This window comes from Mastomys coucha, unplaced genomic scaffold (genome assembly GCF_008632895.1).
Source record: "Mastomys coucha isolate ucsf_1 unplaced genomic scaffold, UCSF_Mcou_1 pScaffold5, whole genome shotgun sequence".
NCBI lineage: Eukaryota > Metazoa > Chordata > Mammalia > Rodentia > Muridae > Mastomys > Mastomys coucha.
In genome coordinates, this window is record NW_022196911.1 from 15610111 (window position 1) to 15633404 (window position 23294).

The following is a 23294-nucleotide window of genomic DNA, read 5'->3' on the forward strand; positions in this document are numbered from 1 at the left end:
ACAACCCTGAGATTCCACCTCACACCAGTCAGAATGGCTAGGATAAAAAACTCAGGTGACAGCAGAGGTTGTGGAGAAAGAGGAACACTCCTTCATTGCTGGTGGGACTGCAAGCTGGTACAACCAGTCTGGAAATCTGTTTGGTGGTTCCTCCGGAAATTGAATATAGTACTACCAGAGGACCCAGCTATACCACTCCTGGGCATATACCCAGAATATTGCTCCAACATGTAATAAGGACACATGCTCCACTATGTTCATAGCAGCCTTATTTATAATAGCCAGAAACTGGAAACAACCCAGATGTCCCTCAGCAGAGGAATGAATACAGAAAATGTGGTACATCTACACAATGGAGTACTACTCAGCTATTAAAAACAATGAATTTATGAAATTCTTGGCGAAATGGATGGATCTGGAGAATATCATCCTGAGTGAGGTAACCCAATCACAAAAGAACACACATGGTGTGTATTCTCTGATAAGTGGTTATTAGTCCAGAAGATCGGAATACCCCTACAATCCACAAACCACAAGAAACTCAAGAAGAAGGAAGACCAAAGTGTGGATACTTCATTCATTCTTTAAAAAGGGAACAAAATACCCATGGAAGGAGTTGTAGAGACTAACCAGGGAGCAGAGACTGAAGGAAGGACAATCCAGAGACTGCTCCACCTAGGAATCCTTCCCATATTCAATCATCAAATCTAGACACTATTGTGGATGCCAGCAAGTGCTGGATGACAGGAGCCTGATATAGCTGTCTCCTGAGAGGCTCTGACAGTACCTGACTAATACAGAAGTAGAGGCTCACAGCCTTCCATTGGACTGAGTACAGGGTCTCCAATGAAGGAGCTAGAGAAAGGACCCAAGGAGCTGAAGGGTTTGCAGCCCCTTAAGATGAACAACAATATGAACTAACTAGTACCCTCAGAGCTCCCAGGGACTAAAACACCAACCAAAGAGTACACATGGTGGGACTAATGGCTCCAGCAGCATATGTAGCAGAGGATGGCCTAGTCTATGCCAGTGTAGGGGAATGCCAGGGCCAATGAACAGGAGAGGGTGGGGTGGTGAGCAGGGGGAGAGGGGAGGCAACAGAGGTTTGTTTTAGTTTTTGGTTTTTTATTTTATTATTTTTTTCTCTTTTTTTTTGGAGGGGAACCTGGGAAAGGTGATATTGTAACTAAAGAAAACATCTAATAAAAAAAAACCCCTATATGCTTATCTATACATTTTTTAAAAAATCCAGATTTGTGCTATATGTATACATATCTATGTACATATTTTATACTAACTTTCTCTCTGTAGCCATAGGTTCCCCAACTAACCATAGATTGAAAATAATTTTGTATAAACTGCATATATACTAGACATGTACAGACATTTTTCCTTGTCATTATTCCCCAGGTAAAACAGCATAACAACTATTTAGGTAATATTTATATTACAGTGGGCATGACTAATCCAGAGGGGACTTGAAGTCAGAGCATTACACAGGGCCTGAGCAAATACTGTTGGGGATTCTAGTAGGGGACACGCTTGGGTAAGTTGTTCTCTAAGATGGAGTGCAGCTTCAGGAGGGACGCATGATGAAGGAGGAAGGAAACACCCACCTAGCCAGCCAGCTCAGCTGAATTATCTCTTGGTAATCAATGGGGTGACAGATAAGGCTAGATCATCCTCACATCCCTGGTCATGCCTGCTTAGTTTTGATATGCCTTGACTAGCTCAATGGCTGGGTATGTCTAAACCTCCCTAGCGCACACTCCCCTCTAGTATTCCATAGTTAACACCTTTTAAAATCTATATTTCATCTCTGCCATTGGGGAAGCGGCCCCTAGACCACTTTCCCAGGTTCTTACATGTCAGCGGGCTCTTAATTCTGATCTCTCTGCTTCCCAATCATGACGTAGGCTGTGCAGCAGTTCTTTATTACCAGTCAAAGCCAGCTAGGGGCAGGGACCCTCAGTGTCTGGGAGCTGAATTAAGACAAAAACACTAGAATCACTCCCTAACATACACACATACACACACACACACACACATAAATCAACTACATATGAAACCAAGGAATACACATAAATTAGAATATTTTTACAAATAAAAGCAATTTCTTATAGTTTAGAAAAAAATCAGCTCTTGATGAAGTGTATAGAGGACCGTCCTGTTCCTGCAACACAGGATCTGCTGCTACTTGATCTAAGGATATGCAAGAGAGCTCAGAGTTTCCTCAGAGTCGTAGGCTCTCTGCTTGGTCATAGCTGCACCACCTCTGAATACAAGTCAGAGCTCACTGGTCTTCTCCTCACAAATGTAGCTCAGTGTGGACTTCCACCTTGCATTCCTGTAGGGCATGCCTGGTTCTGGTACTTGAAAGAGAACACATGATGCATGACAAATAATTGACACAGCCCACGTGAAAATATAAATACAAATACATTTGGAATTTACTCTAAGGTGATGTCTACCCTTGAGAGTGAGGGTATTTTATGAGCACAACAGAAAGATGGATCCTGTTTCCTAATCTAGTCTGTTAGTCTGTGTCTTTTTATTGGGGAATTAAGACCATTACTGAGAGTTACCAATGAGCAGTGTTTACTGATTCCTGTTATTTCCTTATGGTGCAAGTAGAGTTGCCATTGTTTTGATTTGCTGTTCTGGGATTACTTATTTTTTGTGTCTGTTTTTCTGAACTTCTTGAGTTAAGTACAGAAGTTTCTGAAGTTATCCTTCTAGCGTCTTGTATAAACCTAGATAGATCGATAAAAATTGCTTAAATTTGGTTTTATCATAGAAATGTTTTTCTTTCTCTGTCGATTGTGATTGGTAGTTTACTTTGTCTGGCTGGCATCCATTGTCTCTCAGAATTTGTAGCCAGGTTTTTCCCGCTTTGGGAGCCTCCATCAAAAAGTCAAGTGTTTTTCTAATGGACCTGCTTTTGTATGACTTGTTGGCTTTTTGTTTTTGTTTTTGTTTTTCCTTGTGGCTTTTTAATGTCCTTTCTTGTTCTGTGCATTTAGTCTTTTGGTTATTGTGTCCTGGGGAAATTCTTTTCTGGTCCTGTCTATTTTGTGTTCTGTATGCTTCTTGTACCTCAATAGGCAACTTTTCTTTAGGTTGGGGAAATTTTCTTCTATGATTTTTATTAAAAATATTTTCTGTGCCTTTGACCTGGGATTCTTCTCCCTTCATACCCATCATTAGAAGGTTTGGTCTGTTTATAGTGTTTCAGATTTCCTGGATGCTTGTGTCTGAATTTTTTTCAGACTTAGCCTTTCATTTGATTGGGCTATCCTTTCTGCTGCCGAGTCTTTGTGTTCATGTCTGCTGAAGAGGCTTACCGTGGAGGCTTTTGTTTGATAGCCTAAATTTTTCATTTCTAGTTTTATCTATACTTGATTTTTCTATAGTGATTCTTTTTCTTGTCTTGAAATATTTCAATTATTTTGTCCAGCTGTTTGTTTGTTTGTTTTCAGTCTTCACCCAGGCATGTATTTAGATCCTCTTTTGAAGTCCTTGTTCTGTGCTTCAGCTAAAAGCTTTCTCGGAGCCTGTTGCAATAGGATTTCTGCCTTCTGTCAGAGGCATGCTGTGTTTGCTGCTCACGTTTGTGTCTTGTTGAGACCCAGGCATTCGGAGTTATGCTGTTTCAACTGTTTCTTGCTGTAGGTGTCTTATCCAGGCTTCGCGTTGCATGGATGTTCCATTTCAGGTTGCTGTTGCCCACTTTGGATCCTAGGCAAGTGTGGTAACTGTAGAATCTCTGAAAGAGAGTGTATGTGGAGGTCTAGGGGTGTCACAGAGAAATAGAGGTGGCCTAGAAGGAAAGGCTGAACAAGGCAGTGGGAACGAAGTAGGTCTGCAGCGAGAGGTAGGGTCTTGAGGGGCGAAAGGGAGGGATCCTGCTGGAGACTTCAGCAGGGCTGAAGGAGCTCTGGGGAGGCTGGAATGGAGGACAGGTGAGATAGTCAAGGTTGCCAACTGGGTTCCAGATTAGTGCAGGCACTGGGGTTCCCTCATAGAAAGTGGTACTATGGATCTGTGAATGTCACAAAGGAGTGGAGGGGCTAAAAGAAAGATTGAAAGGGTGGGGCATTGGGAGAAATCTAGGGGGGTCCTGGGTCCACACCGAAGACTTCATACCTTGATACTCTGTGTCCTTGTGATCCATGCTATTGCTGAGACGTCCGACTGGACTTTGATTTCATATTGTGTTTTACATTCTATCTCCATTCTGGTTAAGTTTTCTTCAGTATTTATCTCTTATTCTCCTTTCATGTTGTGGATTGGCATCTTATTCCTTTCTGTCACTTATTTGTGTTCTCAGAAAATACTGGAGTCCTCCTCATAATGTTTACCATATTTATAATCATTCTCTTCAATGGTACATCCCGAGTTTCATCTAAGTAACAGTAGTTATGAGTCATCAGCATGCAGCTGGTGATTTCTGGAGGTGAGTTGTCTTGGTTTTCATATTACTGTGGTTGTGCCCTGGGCTTTGCTCATCTGTGGTTAGACTACAGGTAAAGATGTGTTGGTTGTTGTCTTTGAATTCAACTTGCCTCTCTTCTCAAAGTGATCACATTTGCAGTATTTGGAAGAGACAAGGTTGTGGTATAGTTAAGTTTTCATCTCTTAGACTGTTGTTCCAGGCGCCGGGCTCAATTTATGCTCTGCGCCTGTGGCTTGAGAACTGTCTGTAGTTCCAGTCGTTATACCACTCCAGTATGGAGTTGCAGGTAACTACAGAACACATTTGCTAAGTGGGGATTAGTGTAGAAGTCGACCCTGGTGGTACTATGAATATTAATAATGCTAGGATGAATGCAAAGTAGAAAAAAGCTGAACAGTCACTGTGAACCTAGCAGTAAGCTTAGGCCATTAGATGGGAAACAAGAGAGGGGCGTGCACAGGTCTGGTAATAGTTAGGGCTAAGGGGAGAATAGGGTGGATATGTGGGGGATTGGATTAACTGCAGACTAAAAAGAAGTAAAGATATATACTCAGTGGTTGTAAACCAAGTCAGCCTCTGGGCTTTGAGAGATGTAGAACCAAGTAGAGTAAGTATCAGAAGAGAAAAAGGAAGATTTAAAAGAAAAGGAAAAGTTAAGAAAGAAGAGTGTAAGAATGTGTAATATGAACAGTAGGGGACAGCGTTGGCCCTGTTACAGCGCCTCCCTGTGCTATGTAGGGGACAGCATTGGCCCTGTTACAGCGCCTCCCTGTGCTATGTAGGGGACAGCATTGGCCTGTTACAGTGCCTCCCTGTGCTAGATAAGGAGTAGCTGTCATGGGGAAGGAGAGCTGGGTAGTCGGTCAAAAGAAAACGTGAGCAGAGCCTGAGTATTGATTTCTTTTCTCCTTGGCTGCTCTGCCACTTTGTCTAGGTTGTATTCCCTGTTGCTTTTAAATGGCCCCATTTTCTCTGCCATGTGCATGGAGTTTTCTTAACTGTTTTGTAGGCTGTGGAGAGCTGACGTAAGCTCGGTGCAGCTGAGGTTCCTGCCCTCCCACAGGACGGGGAGCTGTGCCCAAAGCACCATGAGCGTTTATGTTTAGCTCCGTCAGAAGTTTTGCGTTTCCTCATTTGGAATGTTGACAGTGTTCCTGGTAGCAGCCACCAGGAATCCCCTATGTGACATTTTTAACCACCGCTTGTTTTGTAGATTTCCTGGTAGGAGTTTTTCAGCCCAGTTTGCTTGCAGGAAATGCTGCTTTGGAAGGAAGGGGTTGTTTAAGTGGTAGCCACAAATCCATTCATAGCCTCCCACGGGTCCCATGGGTCCCATGGTCGAGAGGCTGGTCGAGGTGTTGATCAATTCTATTTCAGGCTTGGAAAAGTAGCAGATGGAGTGATAAAATATTCATATCCCTTTAACTCCCAAACTGTAATCAGTGACTACATCCAATGTGGCTTCTGTTCTGCCATCTTATCCAGAAGTCCTCTAAAAGAAAAGTCTCGAGGGAATTGCAAAACCAAAACAAAACAGGATGTCAGCCCCGCATACATAATTCAGCTAATGTCCATATATTACCAGTGAGCACATGGAAGCTGAGCTCTGAAAGCTGTGCCTTCATAACTGTTTTACTAACTCGAATGGCCTAGGTACAAGCTAAACATCTGTGTGATCTATAGGCCCAGACTTGCACTTGTGCTAGGTGTGGTGGTGCATGCCTTTAATCCCAGCTCCTGGGACGGAGGCAGGCAGAGGCAGGATCTACATAGCAAGATCCAGGGCAGCCAGGGCTACATAGAGAGCCCTACCACCTCCCCCAAAGAATGTAGTCTTGATAAAAACAAGTGAAAGAAAGAAGACCTCATGCCTGTGAGGTCGGCAGCTCCCTTTACTCATAGAGTAAATGAACGGAAAATAGTGTCGTATTAATGGACTTTGAGAATAGTTCATTAAATTCAGTTCTGCTCCTAGTAGACTCTGCAGACCATTCATAGAGGTTTCACATGAGTGGAGAGCCCCATCAGGGTCTACAAAGTATTCCCAAGTGGCTCTGTCTAAGGAATGAGCTTTTCCGAGTCTGACCTCTATAAACAGTCTGTGCAGCTGAAGAAGCTCACCCCTTACTATTGAAGATTGAATCTGCAGTGATCCAGGCTCACGATAAACAACTTTTTTACTTACAGACAGGGTCTCACACTGTATCCCCTCCTGGCCTGGAACTCGCCATGCAGACCAGGGGAGTCCTGAACTTCTGACAGTCAGCATGCCTCAGCCTCCTCCATTCTGGAACTACAGCCATGCACCACTGTACTTTTGATAGTTTTTAAAATAATTGTCAAATTCATTTAAGTGGGGTCTTGTGTATAAAATGTTAAAACACCGATCACTCTCTCTTTCTCTAACCTTTTTTCAGTTTTATTGACTCTTAGATATGTAATGGTGTTCAAGGTAGTATTGGTCAGTGTAAGCAAAACAGATGCCCAGAGGTGGCTGGCTCACGTGTGCTCCCCTTTCAATGGGGTTTCTTGGACATTTGCAGTGTTGATGCCTGCAGCACAGTCAGCATCACAGATCCACAGGGATCCATGTGTGGTTTCCTGTGGGTTGTGGAACCTTATGCAGCATAAAGGGTGGCTTCTCTCTATCAATAAGAATAACAATGAAGCCGGGCAGTGGTGGCGCATGCCTCTAATCCCAGCACTTGGGAGGCAGAGGCAGGTAGATTTCTGAGTTTGAGGCCAGCCTGGACAGTCAGGGCTATACAGAGAAACCCTGTCTTGAAAAACCAAAACAAACAAACAAACAAAACAACAACAACAACAAAAAAAACAAGTTAAATGTACAGATGGATTTAACAAAGAAAAGAAGTATTTCATGTTAGCAAGAGATTCTCCTTTTTAAGATTTTCATTTATCTATTTTAATTTTATGTGTATGAGTCTTTTGCCTGCATGTGTGTCTGTGCACTCTACCTGTCTTGTAAGTTTTATTTAGTGGCTACATCTTGTGATAGCCCAGATTTTTCCTACAGCAGTGTCTCAGTTACTTTTCTATCACTGAGACAAGACAGTTGTGTCCTTGATGGTCATGGTGGGGATCATGGCACAAGAGTAGTAGCTAAGAGCTCATATGATCCACACGGCCAAGGCAGGCAGGCAATGGTGGGGGGAGACTAGGAATGCTGTGGGCTATTGAAACTTCAAAGCCCACTCCCAGTGACACACCTCCTCCTCCAACAAGGCCATGCCTCCTAATCCTTTTCAAACAGTTCCACCAACTGAGGACCAAGTATTCAAACTTACGAATCCATGGGAGCCACTCCCATTCAAACCACCACAACCAGGATGACTGTTCTGGATCTATGTAAGGAAAGAGCCAATGTGAGCTCCTGCTGCCCTACTGGGTGGATGGTGAACAGAAGTGTGTTCCTGGGGGGTGGGAGGGGCTCCTGTCTCCTCCTCTGATGTAGCTTGCTTATCAGGCCACTTTCATTCAGAAGAGCTCAGGAGGCCCAGCATCCTATTCAGGGCTTGGTAAGCATCCGTTCTGAAGGCTTAAAGGGCTGAGACCCTTGAGTTATCTTTTTGCTGCTCACGTTTAACGTCTGCCTTGAGCTCTCTGTTTTGAGCTGTCTTTGCACATGTGTCTCCACAGCTGGATTACATTAACTCCAGAGCTGTGCAGCTGGGATCCCTCCTTGTCCGTGGCCTCACCATGTTGGTACTAGTCAACAGCGCATGTGGCTTCCCCTGGACAACAAGTGAGTTTATGCCCTGGAATGTATTTGATGGCAAGCTTTTCCATCAGAAGTACCTGCAGTCTGAAAAGGGATATGCCGTGGAAGTTCTTTTGGAACAAAATGTGAGTCCTGGTCCTTGTATATCAGAATGAGTATGTTTGAAGTCAGTCACTGCAATATGCCTAGAAAGTCAGCCCATCTCACTTTAGGAACGCAGGCATGTTCTCTAGCATCACTCCCATCACCTCACACGGCTGTTAGGACCCTGCTAATGTTTCTGTTCTTCACACATGAGGTTGGCGTGCTCAGCAGCATCAGTTGGTGTTCACCTTGCTAGTGGCTTCTGTAGGGAGAATGAGCTGAGAGAAGGGCTTGCACCTTCTATAGAGGGGTTCCCCCTGACAGCAGACTAGTTGGGGGAGACTCTCCTGCTACAAAAGGCTGCCCATGTCCTGGGGACCCTGACTGCTGAGTCAGCCTTCTCAGTAGAATTGCTTCATGATTCCTGGAAGATTTCCAAATGAGGCCTCCCGCCAAGCTCATTTGGAATGTTTTCTTACCCACAGGGATGAGAAGGCGGTGTGATTGTGAGAGAACATGCTGATCTGTTAGATAAAACACTCCCAAGTTTTCACACCAAAGGGAAAACATTTGGCAATGTGTCACCATCACCATTTCTCACCAAAGTTTCAGGGTGTCGCAGGGTTTGTGAGTGTTTAGAACTTAGAGGAGCAGAACCAGTGGGCAGCCCTTTCTCAGATCTAGACATGTCTCTGGAAGCGGTGGGAGGAGATGCAGCCCTGGAGCACAGCTGCCAGTTATCCTTGTCTGTGTACCTCCAAATACACAATTCCTCCTTGAGCACCCCATCTCTCACCAAGCCCACTTAAAAGAATGATCTAGGATGAAATTTCCCTACTAATTCAAGAAGCTACCAGAACAGCTAATGATTATACCCCTGTCTGCTGCTGGTGTTTGACCCAAGCACTTCCACGCGGTATTCATACATTGTCAGGAGAGTAGATTTTTAGCCATGACTGTTTAATCTACACAAGACAGCAGCAGACATCATAGGTATCTGCCACCATTTCCAGGGGACTCAGGAGGGGAACAGTCATCTAAGACCCTCTTCAGGCCATGCTAATGGGGAGGTGCTCCTTCTTCACCTGGTGCAGAGCATGACACTACCCTGGTTGATGTGGGGACAGTGACCACTAGTAGGTTGAATCCCACCCCTGCCACCTCACACCCTGCTCTCAATCCAGCTCTTTCATGGAGCATTTTCATCGGATCTGTTTGCAGAGATCATGGCTCACCAAGTTCCACAACCTGAAGGCCGTGGTCTGCAAGGCCTGCTCCAAGGAGAACCGGCGGATTGTAGGCAGAACACATTGGAGCTCTCATTACACAGGTGGGTAAGGGCAAGGCCTGCTCCAAGGAGAACCGGCGGATTGTAGGCAGAACGCATTGGAGCTCTCATTACACAGTGGGTAAGGGCTGAGTGCTTCCCTCTTCCTGTCACTTAATGTGCTGGGGCCCAGGTCGATGCACCTGAAAAGAGAATGGTGAAATTAGGACAGATGAATATGACCGGGCTGTCCACATAACCTAAATTCTGGTCCCATAAAGAAAAACCTTTCAAAAAGGATTCATTTGTTAATTGAAATAGAGAACCCTTTCTCTAATGTCTCCCTAGGATAATTTCCACAATTCCCCTAGTTAAAGACTACATGGATAGTGTTTGTCTACGTGACAAAAGTTAAGGTTTAGTTTTTCTCATAACAACATTAGAAAAGGGACATTAGAAAAATTCAGTATGTTATATACATATATGTGTGGAGTAACAGTGAAAAAAAAAAGATCATGAATTTCAAAGCAAGTAGGGAGTAGAAAATGGGAGGAACCTGGAGGAAAGGAGAAATGTCACAATTAAATTATCTCAAAAAGAAAGCATTTAAAGGAACTGTAAAAAGGCTTTCGGCTCTGTGATCTAAAATGAGACTTGTTGAAAGATGATAAATTTCTGACGTTCCTTTCAAAGTTCTCCCTCAGCTGTCTCCACAGCACTTCCCACCACATTGAACAGTGGCCAATCTTCCTTCACTGTTGTCCATGACACATGCCCAGGCCTCTGAAGGTCACATCATACATCTATTGTATTTGGGGGTTCTGGCAGGGTTCCACACTGCCAGTGGGTTCTAAACATCCAAGGAGCCCTGCAGCGCGGTGTCAGTAACGGGCATCCCCAGAGGCCGATTTGCCTTGCTCAGTAAGGTCTGGGGAGGACTGAGTATAGATTTAGGTGAATTACAACAGTAGGAAAAGCAAGGAAGGTCAATTGGAGTTGGGTATAGAATTCGTAATACTACATTTAAAAGAGGTGATGTTTATAAACATTATGAATTGAGGAACTTTTAAAGGTTTTGAAGTGCTATTATCAGGACAGCAGCTTCTCTGACAGTGGAAGAAAATGGGATCAGGAGATGGCCATGGGGAAAGTGCCGGCATCCTTGGGGCCTCTCAGGCATCAGTCTGCTGTTCTGTGGTCTTTTTGGTCACTACTGGGTGAATTAGTGGTATGGGTGCATGGCTCCTTATCCTTTCTGGCCACGGTGCCTCCAAACAAGAGGATTTTAGTCTCTGAAGGTCATATCATACATGTGTTTGCACTTGGGGCTTCCTGGTCAAATGCACAATGACCAGACACACCTCAGAATCTGTGATTGGCACTTAAGACAGGAACTCGTCCTCGTTCGGTGGAGCACGTGAAATAAAAATACCTTAAGTGCAAGGTCATGCATAATTAGTGGAAATTAGTGATCCAAGGGAGACATCCGAGTGTAAAAAGAATGTGTTCATGCATTTGTGGGGGGTGTAGAAGAGCACACCACATCCCGGGAATATGCTCAAGGGAAAAGCATCTTTATCATTGTGTAGCTGGGCCTCCCTGCTAGAGGAACTAGCTTTGACAATTGTTGCCTCTGGAGAGGAATCTGGGTAAGGAACAAGCCCCCAGAACCACGTGGCGAGCCAGTTCTCAGTACTGTCATTGACTGCCATTTGGCTCGCAGTACAGACTGGCTGCAGGAGTCCTCCAGTCCCGCTCCGCTACTGTGAGCACACTGAATGATCCCCGGCTTGCTATCACTTACTGCACCATTAGGTGTGAGGCAGAGTGAGTGGCCGTGTGCTGATGTGTGTTGCCCATGTTCCCACAGGGAGGCAAGGGAGACAGGGCTACAGCTCCTACAGGACAGGCTCCACACATGGCCATTCTGGGCAGACCTGGAGAGACCAGAGTTCAGGTAAGAGGCTACCTGAACGGGGGTCAGCCATCACCTGCTCCTAGGCACCACATCCCTACATACTGCTGTGCTAAAGGCCCTTTCCTATGTCTCAAGCAATTACAGTCAGAAAGCAGATCAATATGTTGGCATACCTAATTCCTTATTTAATGGAGTAGAGGCAAGCAGTGGTCTCGCGCGATGGTGAGCTGTCTCTCCTTGCTGCTTTATTTTCTGCCAGTTCATTCATCTCTTAAAAACTCATTTTTTTTTTTTACAATTTATTCAAAGGTTTTTCAAAAGATTGCTGATAGAGGGCTCAAATAGGAATGTTCTGTTATCTTTCATGTCATGGATTACATTTATAATTTTGGAAATACAGCTTCTTATGTGTCATACAGATGTATTGAAAATCACACTAATTTTAATATGTAATTATTTACATTTAAATATAGAGAGGACCTCTCATCAGTATTTAAATTCAAATCCCTTGTAGATTTCAGAGCTAAACTTGGTAGTCAACTGAAATTACCTAAGATTTATGGTTTTGTCCTTTTATGGAAATTCAAATGTGATTTTTACTTTTGCAAACTATGTGCAGCTTTACATGTTGCTCAGATTGCTGTAGATAGCACTCATGTACAGTGCCCAGGCTGTAGACAGCAGGACACATGTACAGTGCCCAGGCTGTAGACAGCAGGACACATGTACAGTGCCCAGGCTGTAGACAGCATTCGTGTACAGTGCCCAGGCTGTAGACAGCGGGACACATGTACAGTGCCCAGGCTGTAGACAGCATTCGTGTACAGTGCCCAGGCTGTAGACAGCATTCGTGTACAGTGCCCAGGCTGTAGACAGCATTCGTGTACAGTGCCCAGGCTGTAGACAAGAGGATGTATGTACAGTGCCCAGGCTGTAGATAGCACTTGTGTACAGTGCCCAGGCTATAGACAGCACTTGTGTACAGTGCCCAGGCTATAGACAGCAGGACACATGTACAGTGCCCACGCTGTAGACAGAAGGACACATGTACAATGCCCAGGCTGTAGACAGCACATGAGCAAATGTTGAAGCTGCTGTATTGTTTAGAATAATTCAGTTCCTTGTGGATACCTTTAGGAGGCTCTTCCCTGGAGAGAGGGTGTCGAGGGACAGGTGTCGGGGGCAGGGAAGGACTCTGTCATTGCAGACTTGGATTAGCTTTTCAGTTTCCTTGAACTATCTAAACTTACAGAAAGTACTCTCCACAAATTCCTCCACTGACTGGCTTCTAGGGCCTGTGGTGGTCCAGCTGAAGTTCCCTGAACTCTCCAGGACAGACTGTTCCTGGGGCTCCCTGCCATGATAACCAGGTGGCCCACAACTCTGAGCTGACCCAGACAGGTGTTTGTCCAGAAAAATGGCAAGGGGAAAGGCTACCTATCTGACTAGGTAGATATCCATTAAGGCTAACAGCTACCAAAAGTAATGAACATCTATAAAGCTGACCATGACACTGGTCATGGCTTTAGACACTTGAGTTAGGTAGGATCTAGGCCTAGGCCTGGCTACCTGCATGTCCCTCCCCCACCCCCCAACAGTGTTTGGGCAGCCTGAATTCTGAAAGTCAGGCTAATGTAACACCCTTGTGCTGAGGGGAAAGCTGATGGCCCCTCTCAGGCAGCCAGTCTCTAATGATGGTTCCCCCCTGCAGAAGTCACTGTCTCCTCGGCCTGCCCTTCCCTGCCAGCAGCAGTCCAGATTGCCTCGTACACTGTGGAAGAGGATGCTTTCCTTTTGTCATCTCTGGCTTGCCATTGTCTCATTCCCATGTCCAGAACCTCAGAGCTAGGCCAAATGGCAACTGTACACTTGTGAGCAATAGGAGGCAGTAGTTCTGTATGGAGGCTAACAGCCTCACCAGCTACAGGAGATCACCAGTATTCTCAGATCTCCACACTCAGACTGTGTCTGATGACTGTCTCCAGTCACTGTCCTGTCTCCTTGTTCTGTCAGACAGCTGCTGGCATCAGTAAGCCTGTGTACGTGTAGCTCTATAGGGCTATGATTCTTTGATTCATGGCTGGTGATTGAGAAAGGTGTTATTTACAGAGATGCCATAGAGCCAGGCCCATGCCAGTCTCCCTTGGGTAGCCTGAGTCTCAGTCACTTCACCTGCAGCTCTTAGGACAGTGACCCACACCAGTCCTACAAAGAGCTGTCTGTACCCACAGGATCCTGTCCCAGACTGAATGCCCAGGAAAAGTGTCACAAGAATTTGATTATTCTCAGTGTTAGTACCATGGCAGAAGTTATATGGATATATATTTTAGATACACTAGGGGAAATCAGTCCTCCTTTGGGTTGTTGATCATAAAGGTATTGATTTCTTCACATTCTCTAGAGAGCATTGAGCATGTGATCATAGATGAAAATAATATGATTGCTCCCTAGGAGAGATGCTTTCTGAGTCCTGGGTCTCTGCCAGAGGTCTGTCTACACTAGATCCCACATCACTCAGCATTTCCAATAGCCCAGAGATGTCATGTCATCTGTCTGTCCCACTCCTATCTTCATGGCACCAGGATTATTATTATTATTATTATCCCTATGTGACAGTGTCCTTGTGACCAGTGATAACGAGGTTAGCAGCCTTTAGCCACATGTAGAGTGGATACAGGTCTTAGGACAGGAAGACAGGTGACAGAATGGTGTAACCTCCTGCCCCTGGTGGCCTGTCCCTGAGGAGGAAACCATGGGTCAGGAGAAGTCAGAATTCTAAGATGAGAACTCCCCTGGGTGAGCTGGAAGGCTGGTCTTCAGTGGTTCCCAGAACAGCTAGCTCCTCAGAGGTAATCCTATCCAAGCTGTAGGTGTCTTCAAGGATACTGCTCCATTCATTGTAAAAGCAGCTGCTACCGAGGGGGGTTGGAAGCTTCGTGAAGGACCCAGAGCAGCAGCAGCCGCCCTTCTGGTTCTTTGTATGCATGCCACACATCTCCTGATTTCCTAGTTTTCAACCCAGCTGGTCTGCACCTCTCCGCACACATCGGTGGTCTCAGCCATGGCCTGGCCTGGAAAGATGCACTTTCCTTTGGATCCCTTGCACCTTCAGGACTTGGTCCTCCCTGAGCCATGAACTTTTATGTCCTCAGCACTTACGTGAGGCTACTTCTGGGTCCTCTGTCTGCATTCTGGGCCACAGTCTTGTAGCCCAACAATGACCTGCCTTTTTGGAACCTTGGAGCCCTCACCAACTTAGTGAAACAGACTGTGTGCATTCTGCATTGGTTCACTTGCTTGCATGTTAGATGATTCGCCAGTTCATAGGGCAATAATAATAATAAGTGATGTCACACTTCCCATCGGATGCCCCAGTATTATAAATCCAGTAATCACATCCATACCACCAAGGTTTTGATATCTCACTTCCGACATACATGCCTTAAAGCCTATGTTTACACATATAAAGAAAAGTCCAGATAATCAAAACTAATAAGCAGTTCTTCTGACCCACAAAAGAACAGGGAGACGTCATCATCACGGTTGCAGATGTGCAAGCCCTGGGGAAGGGGCACACAGGCCGGCCCTGGACAGTTAATTCTGTCCAGTGATTGAATGAACAGTAGTAGATCTCTTTACACAACTGACCGATTCACAGGCTGGAAATTTCCAGGAGCTGGCTGCTATCCTCCACCTACAAGGCCACATTAAACTTGACACATTGGGAGTATTATCTCACTTTAGGAACAGAGAAGCCCATTTGAAATGTGGCACTAGCCACATGAGTTAAAAGGCAAAAAGCTACATAGACATTACATTAGGCCCTGGTTTGAGACTTGGAACTTTGAAGGGCCTCTCCACTTTACTGGGGTGGGTTATAATAGAAACATAATCACGGTCTTGATTATGAAGGTTGGGCTAGGAAAAGTTCTAGGGACCTGAAACACAAAGGCCAGTTTGAGTGGCCTTGTGCTGGACTGATGTCAGGCTCGATGGCTAGAGGTGAGTCTAGAAGCAGCTAGGGGCAGTGTGTGTGCAAGGACAGAGCTTGCTTGGCGCCTTGCCTGCGTGGAAGAAAGTCCACAGGCCGCCTGTGGCTACTGCTGTGGTATACGCTTTGCTTATATGCTCCTTTGTACAGTTGGTCCTTAATTGGAGTTTTTTGTTGTTGTTTGAAAGATGAAGCAATCTACTGTTTCGGTGAAATGACTGGGTTTGTGTTTTGGGCCAGAACATTTTCTTCACATTAGGAAAGGCTCAAAATTCTTTTATTCAAAATAGCAGTGTTCACTGTGGACATAGTTCACACACATTCACAACATGCAATAATAACATAACTGTGTGAATGTGAGCCTTCAGGGTCACTGCAGGGACTGCGGCCTAGCAGATGGAGTGGGGGTGCACCCCACAGGTAGTCAGCATCAAAGTCTAGGGCCAACTCAGTCACCCTGTGAACAAATGGGTGCCCGGAGTTGAAGCTTTGACCTGTCCCTGGCTGTTATTCAGCCCAGCTGGTGAGGAAAAACGTGTTACATTCCATTAAGAGCTGTAAACTTCATGAGATTCTTCACTCTGCCTCTTCTCATGGTTACTAAGAGGGGCCTGCACACTAGGAAACCACAGGGGTGGGAGCCTCGATGACAGGGGTGCTGAAGGTTGTATTCATCTGGACACCTGTTTGGGTTGTCACCCTCACACTTTAGGGGTCATTAGGCAATGCATGTTAAAGTCATCGCTTCCATGTACCAAAGAAAGCCAAGAGCAAGTCTTACAGAAAAGCGTGGTATTGTTGTTGAGACAGGATCACACTATGTGGTTATCCCGGCTGGAACTCACAGAGATCCACCTGCCTCTGAGTCCTGAGTACCACCATGCCCAACCAGAAAGGGTTTTTAAGATGTGGAAACTCTGTTTTCTTCAAGGCTAGTTCTGCTCCAAGCCCCTTCTCAACATCAGTGTCTGTCAGAGGCAGGAAGTGGCCAGCTACACTGTGGGGTTGGGGCACTTGTGTGCTCAGCCCTGGAAAAGCCCACATAGCTTTTTCTGTGCTTGGCAGGAAGTCCTCTGAGAGCCATCTGCATATGAATTTCCATTTCCAAAGTCATTAGCAGTAATAAACATCTAGATGTCCTGCAGATGGTCAGAACTGGCACCAAGAGAAACAATTGTGACAGTTTCCTTCTACTAATAGCACTGCCTCCTAATTAATTGCTTCCAGTTTAATGGAATAATTATAGAGCAAAATTTAATGACAGGTGGTCACAACTGAAAAATGTTCCATCTTCCAGGACAGCTCAGCAATCCATCTTTATGCATGCTTAGAGCCATGCCGCTTCTCTGAGTTGCTATTTGGAGACATCTCTTCTTACTCTGGTGTTCATCTCTGTTTGGTACAGGGAGCAGACAGCATGAACATGACCACTGGAGAAGATACTAGGTGTTGTACAGGTAAAGTCCTCCCCCGCCTCTCAGTGAACCAGTAGACGCTCTGTCGTTATAGCTGCAGGCCAAGTGGTTAGTATGTCACATGGGCCAGCTTCCCGACTGCGACCCACCAACCTAATTCAAGATGTGCTTGCTTCTTCCAGCAGAGTGTGGAAAAAGGATCAATGCGCAGACCCCACCCTCCTTCCAAGGAGTGTTCAGAGTGATATCACCCAGTCTCTTCAACAAGGACAGCAACTGGGACCACACTTTAAAGGAAGGAAAAATTGCTTTTCAGAGGTTCCTGCACTAACTATAAAAAGACCCCATTGGTTTGTTTCTGAGGTTACTCCTGACTCCATGACCCAGAACACTTGACAAACATTGAGAATGCTCCCCTGTCCTTAGCAGGAGTCTAATTCCAAACATTTTCTTCCTATTAAATCGTGAAACCGTTTCCTCAAATCATTAGTCTTTGAAATCATGATGTCTTCTTATTTTTCTGTTACTGTGAAAAGGCACCATGACCAAAGCGACTTACAAAAGAAAACATTTAATTTTGGTCTTAGAGTTCCAGAGGGTGGTAGGGCCTCTGACCACCATGTTGGGGTATGTGACAGCATCCAGGCGAGGGCTAGCCAACTGGGAGTGGCTCGAGTTTTGAAACTTCAAAGCCCACCCCACAGTGATACACCTCCATCAGCAAAGCCACACCTCCTCCAGTAAGGCCACTCCTCCTAATCCTTTCCACCCACTGGAGACCAAGCTTTCAAACATACTAGCTGATGGGGCCCCTCTCATTCACACCATCAACCATGATGTCTAACAGCTATACAATCTGTCAGAAGTTACTTTTTCATTAAAAGAATCTAACAGAAGTAAGTATTCATCTATTTTTTTCTTGATCCACAAAGTATTTGGATAGAAAAATAAAACAGCTAAATTCTTGCTTGCTTGTGGGAGAATTGGTTCTGCTTGGAGGAAAGATAGCTGAATGGTTTAGAACAGTGGCTGCTCTTCTCGCTTCCCATCGCCCACACACGGTGGCTCACAACTGTCTGTAACTCCAGTTCCAGGGGATCTAAAGCCTCTTCTGGCCTCTGAGAACCAAACACACAGTGATGCCCAGGCATGCACACAGGCAAAACACCCATAAAGATGAAATAAATAAGTAAAAAAAAAAAGACTTCTAAAGAAACTTAGTGGGTTAAGTTAAAGTGCGAGCCTCTTTGAGGTTCTTATCTATCTCCACTGGGGATACAAGAGTAGCTGTGCCTGTCCAGGGTGCTTACGGCCCTGCCATATCTCTGAGGACACTTAGTTCCCTCAGGAGATGCAAGCACTTTGGTCACTGGAAGATGTATCCTTTCAGTGCTCATGTCTAAGATTTTAACAAGCCTCTAAAAATGTTCCTTTTCGTCTCTCCGCTGACAGCTTCCCAGACCACTGGCTCCACCATGCTGTGCGGAGCCCTGGGGTTTCTCCCTGAGACTCTTGTGTCTACCAGAAAGGTATAGATATATCTCTCCCACATTTGAATATGGTTGTACTTGCTCAGCTTCTTTCTGCTCCTGAAGGGCGTAAGCACAGTGTGTCCGCACATCTTGTAGCTGCCTAGATTTGGAACTGGCTTTTCTGGTCCTTCCCTCGAATCCTGTCTCCTTCCTTCCTGCTCCTTTCAAACATTGCTGCCTTTAGAAGTTCTGTTTCTTCGCTGTTTACTTGTGTAACTTTTAATTAAGATTCTGATTTCCTAGATTGAAAGTATATTTCTATGAAAGTTGTTGTCTGTCACGGAAGCTGCATCCTGACTTGTCAGTAAAATGTGTATGTACGTCAGTCACAAGTTTAAGCCACTCTGTTGATGGAATATTTATCACATTTAGAGCTTTTCCAGTGACAGCATTGCTTACGGTGTTTTCCAGTCAAGTCTTGTGATAGAATTTCCACATATACAATAAAATAAAAATACATTTTTAAACTCATACTTCACATTTTTTTTTAAGACACGGTCCTATTCTGTGGTCCCGACAGCCCTCTGCTTCAGAACTGCCTTTTATGACAAGCCTTCTGTTACCTTCTTACCATGTCTTTCTTTTTCTTTATAGAAAAATATTGTTGAGTCCAGAATCCCATAACCAGTGTTCCTAGAGTAGGGGGAAAAAATCAACATGTTTTCAGGAATCAAAAATTTGACCCATATATCCTTTGTAAGAGGAAGTAGGTGTGCTCAGGTTGAAGCTCCATCCATGGAATGCAGAGAGTATATGACTCAGCACTGGGCAAAGAAATCAGTGAGATATGCAGGTACCACTAAGCAGTTCTGACCTGTAAAAGCAAATAAACCAGCAAAACAATAGACTGCTACAAGGAAAGTGACGGGTGCCTCTGAGTGAGACGAAAAGAAAGGCACATTTCCTTTTCTTGCCTAGAAAACAGTATCTTTTATTATGTCAGTGTTTGTAGAAATATAAATCTAATATGAACTAGAAAAGGAGTGAGAAGAAAAACCACTTACATTCTATGCTGAAATCAGTTTCGAGGCACAAGTAAAATACAAGATGAATATAAAACATTCATTCCAAAAACGAACTGGTCAAGCACAACAAAAACAATGACATTCATTTGAACAAGTTAATAAATAACTGTGTTCTAGTAGAAACAGAACAGTCAATGCCTCTTGGTTTATACCCTTTTTGAACACATGTGGATAGTTCATAGGACCTAACTATGAATTAGACTCCAAACTAAAAAGCTAATTTACTAAAAATCACATTTTCTGCCTATAAGAACATAACATATACAGCAGCAGAAAGATAAAACCAACTTTTTGCTCATAGCAGTTATCTCGACATTCTAAAATACTATCAAGGAATCACTTGCAAATTTATTTTGGATGAATGAAGGTATTGCATTTAAAAACTCATTGCAGGGCTGGAGAGATGGTTCAGTGGTTAAAAGCACTGGCTGCTCTTCCAAAGGGACCTGGGTTCAATTCCCAGCACATATACATAGCAGTTCACAACTGTCTGTAACTCCAGTTCTAGGGGATCTGACAAACACATGGTGGGGGAGGGAAGGAGGGAGGTGGGGAGGAGAGAGAGGGGGGGCAGGCAAAACACTGGTACGCATAAAAATTAATAAATAAAACTCATTGAGGGGCAATGATACCACAGAAGATAAATCAAGTCATTCTGGATGTCTTTAACTCTAGTTGAATAGCAATCATACTTGTAAAAATGTTGAAGCTGAGCTGGGTGGTGGCTGGGTGGTGGCGTACGCCTTTAATCCTAGTACTTGGGAGGCAGAGGCAGGGTGATTTCTGAGTTCAAGGCCAGCCTGGTCTACAGAGTGAGTTTCAGGATAGTCAGGGCTACACAGAGAGACCCTGTCTTGAAAAAAAAAAAAAATGTTGAAGCTGGCTGCCAAGGTAAGCTTGATTGGTACGTTGTGGTTAATTTCTATTTCCTTTAGTTACACAGCCAGTAACAGCCCATGTACATTTCTGGTTTGGACTGCCAGGGCCAAACAAACAGAACACTTTGCCCTCCAAATAGTGGGGTGTTGTGTGGCAACTGCTGTTTTGGCTGCCTGAGAAGCAGGCACAGAGGCTGGCCATCACATGTCAATTCTCCTAGCTTGAGTAACTTCCACAAGATTAAAAAAAAAAAAAAAAAACTCTAGATAAAGATTAATTAGGGGTTGGAGAGATGTCTCAATAGTTAAGAGCACTGGCTCCTCTCCCAGAGACCCAGGTTTGTTCCTGGCACCCACAGAGTAGCCAACAAGGACTTCTCGAAGCACATATGTGGCACACAGACATACACACAGGTAGAATACCCATGCATATAAAATAAACATAAATACATTTTTGCCATTCAAGGAGCCAGTCTTTTAAGGATCATAACATTCAAAAGCAACCTGGTATAAGGGCAAATTTAGAAGTCAGTCATACATGGTCAGACCCAGGAAGAGACCCAGAAAGGAATATAAAGACTCCAAGTTTTTCATTCAAGTTGACTCATAGCACCAAGATACCTTTTAGTCATCAAAAATCAAACCCCGAGAATCAAGACTGATTCTCAGAGGTGTAATTTCATAAGACTCAGCATTTTTAATTTCCATCAACAAAGTCACACATACAAAGAATCAGGAAAATGTAGTGTATTCAAAAGATAGATTAAACTATCCCAGAAGAAAGCAACACATAAGAGTCATTGGACAAGACTTCAACTCCAAAAGAGGCATGAATAACATCTATTAAGAAATGTATGGAGCCAGGCAGTGGTGGCGCACGCCTTTAATCCCAGTACTTGGGAAGGAAGAGGCAGGTGGATTTCTGAGTTTGTGACCAGCCTGGTCTATGGAGTGAGTTCCAGGACAGCCAGGGCTACACAGAGAAACTCTGTCTCGAAAAAAACAAAAACAAAAATGATATATTCCAAAAATGTGTGTGCGTATGTGTGTATGTGTGTATCAAAAAGAAGTATAATAACAGAAATGAGAAGTTCACCAGAGGTATTCTGGAGTAGATTTGGAAGTTATTACGCCTTAGAAATGTAGGGTATAACGGGAAACAACATAAGGAGCCCATGGAGCCCTGTATCCGTTACTTCTCTATTGCTGTGATAAAACACCATAACCAAGGAGACTTATAGAAGAGTTCATTTCAGCTTCCTGCTGCAGAGTGGTGAGGTTGATGGCAGAGTGGAGGCATGACAGCTGGAATAGAAGCAAAAAGCTCACAGATTTGACTGTAAGCATGGGTAGAGCAAACTTGGAGCCAGACAAGGCTTTAAGCCCAGCCACAGCAAGGGCACACCACTGAAGCCTCCCAAACACCACCACCAAGTGGGAACCAAGTGTTCAAGGGTCTGAAGCTGTGGGGGTACATCTCATTCAAACCACCAGAGGCTCCGCCGTGCTCATGCTCAATGATTGTTGTAAAACTGAGAACACAAATTGAGAAGGAGCACAGAGCACAGAAAATGTTCAAAGCTCCCCCAAAAAAGAATGTGCGTCCAAGAAAACAGGACACATCTGGAGAGACTCAGAAGGGCCAGCAAAATAGAATCTTGAACATAGCTAGTGAGAAATAACTTATTAGATACAAGGGAATCCTAAGATTATCACTGGTTTTCTTTTTTTTAACAAGTCTTAGGAAATAGATGACCCATTTATATATTCAAAATGAAAAAGACTGGAGAGGTGGCTCAGTAGTCAACACCCACATGAGGCATCTCATAACTGCCTGTACCATCAGTAAACAAGGGGGTCCAATGCCTTCGGCCCCCATGGGCACTTCATGAGCATGGTGCACATACAGAGAAGCAGGCACATTCACAAAAATAACTTTTTTAAAGTTATTGCAAAAGAAAACTTGTCAACCGAGAATTTTTTTTGAGTGCTTGATGTATGGGCATTTGCTTTATTTAATGTCAACAAAAGCTGATAAAATGACTGCCCCCACAAATAAGTCATAGAAACATTACCTATTTGAAAGAACAATACCATAAATTACAAAATTTAATTGTAAGAATCAAGCAATGGTTATTGGTGAAACCAATCTGCTTTAGTAGCTATACAGTGTACAGATGCTAATTTTTAAACAAATGTGACAAATACCAGTTCAGCTTTCCTAACACTTCAGGATCTACATAAACTTGATTCTGTGCATAAGGGAGAGAGAATGGCAGTGTGGCTATCAGTAATTAATCCAAAGGCAGAATTTCCCAAACAACTTTTAGTAACAAATTATAACTTTTTAAATGTCTAAAACTACATAAAACTCAAAGCAATCTATTTTTTTACCTGAGATCAAAACAAGTTTTTTTCATACCTAAACATAATTCTTAGTATTGAGGTAAATCTGAATTCACATGGTACACTGTAAAAGTTTCCCAAAAAATTTGAAGCCCTGCTTTAGTGAGAAAATCTCCTATTTCATATATATATGTACATCTTTTAAAGGCTACTGACAATTTCATGAAGTTAACAGGCCTACAATGGGACCATGCTATGACTCATTATATGAGAGTAAAAGGCTCTCATTTATATAGTGTTCCTACATGTGCAATATGAAATAGGATCCAAGAACCTATGTATATACACGCAAATCACTCTGGGTTCAGAAGTGAAGCTCTGTATTCTCCTTTGGAGCAGAAGCTGAAAAACAGTGATATAGAATAAAACACAAGTGTGAAAGCTGCTACCCTAAGGACTAACCTGGTTTTTTTATGACCTGTAGTTTCTTTAATGAGTCAACTTCATTTCTTGTTTCTTCCTCTTGCTTTTTAACCACAAAACCAAAACCAAACCAGCCCACCAATAATGACAAAAGCTACTTATATAGCTGCCTCCTTCGTGGCTCTTTGGCAGTGCTTCCAAATCTTGAACTCAAAAAGAA

The 23294-nt window shown here is 44.0% G+C and overlaps 1 protein-coding gene across 6 annotated transcripts in view; it reads left to right on the forward strand.

The window, feature by feature from the left end:
* Fam120b (family with sequence similarity 120B) overlaps nucleotides 1-18873 on the forward strand; it is a 50999-nt gene extending 32126 nt beyond the window's left edge. For 3 of the 6 annotated variants that reach the window (XM_031351091.1, XM_031351090.1, XM_031351095.1), the window contains 5 exons: nucleotides 8114-8320; nucleotides 9501-9609; nucleotides 11417-11503; nucleotides 16861-16912; nucleotides 17053-18873. In XM_031351091.1, the coding sequence (XP_031206951.1) occupies nucleotides 8114-8320; nucleotides 9501-9609; nucleotides 11417-11503; nucleotides 16861-16901 (444 nt within the window). In that variant the 3' untranslated portion in view covers nucleotides 16902-16912; nucleotides 17053-18873. The remainder of the gene's footprint in view (nucleotides 1-8113; nucleotides 8321-9500; nucleotides 9610-11416; nucleotides 11504-16860; nucleotides 16913-17052) is intronic. The other 3 variants (XM_031351093.1, XM_031351094.1, XM_031351092.1) reach the window with 3 other exon arrangements.
* Nucleotides 18874-23294: the final 4421 nt, after the last annotated feature.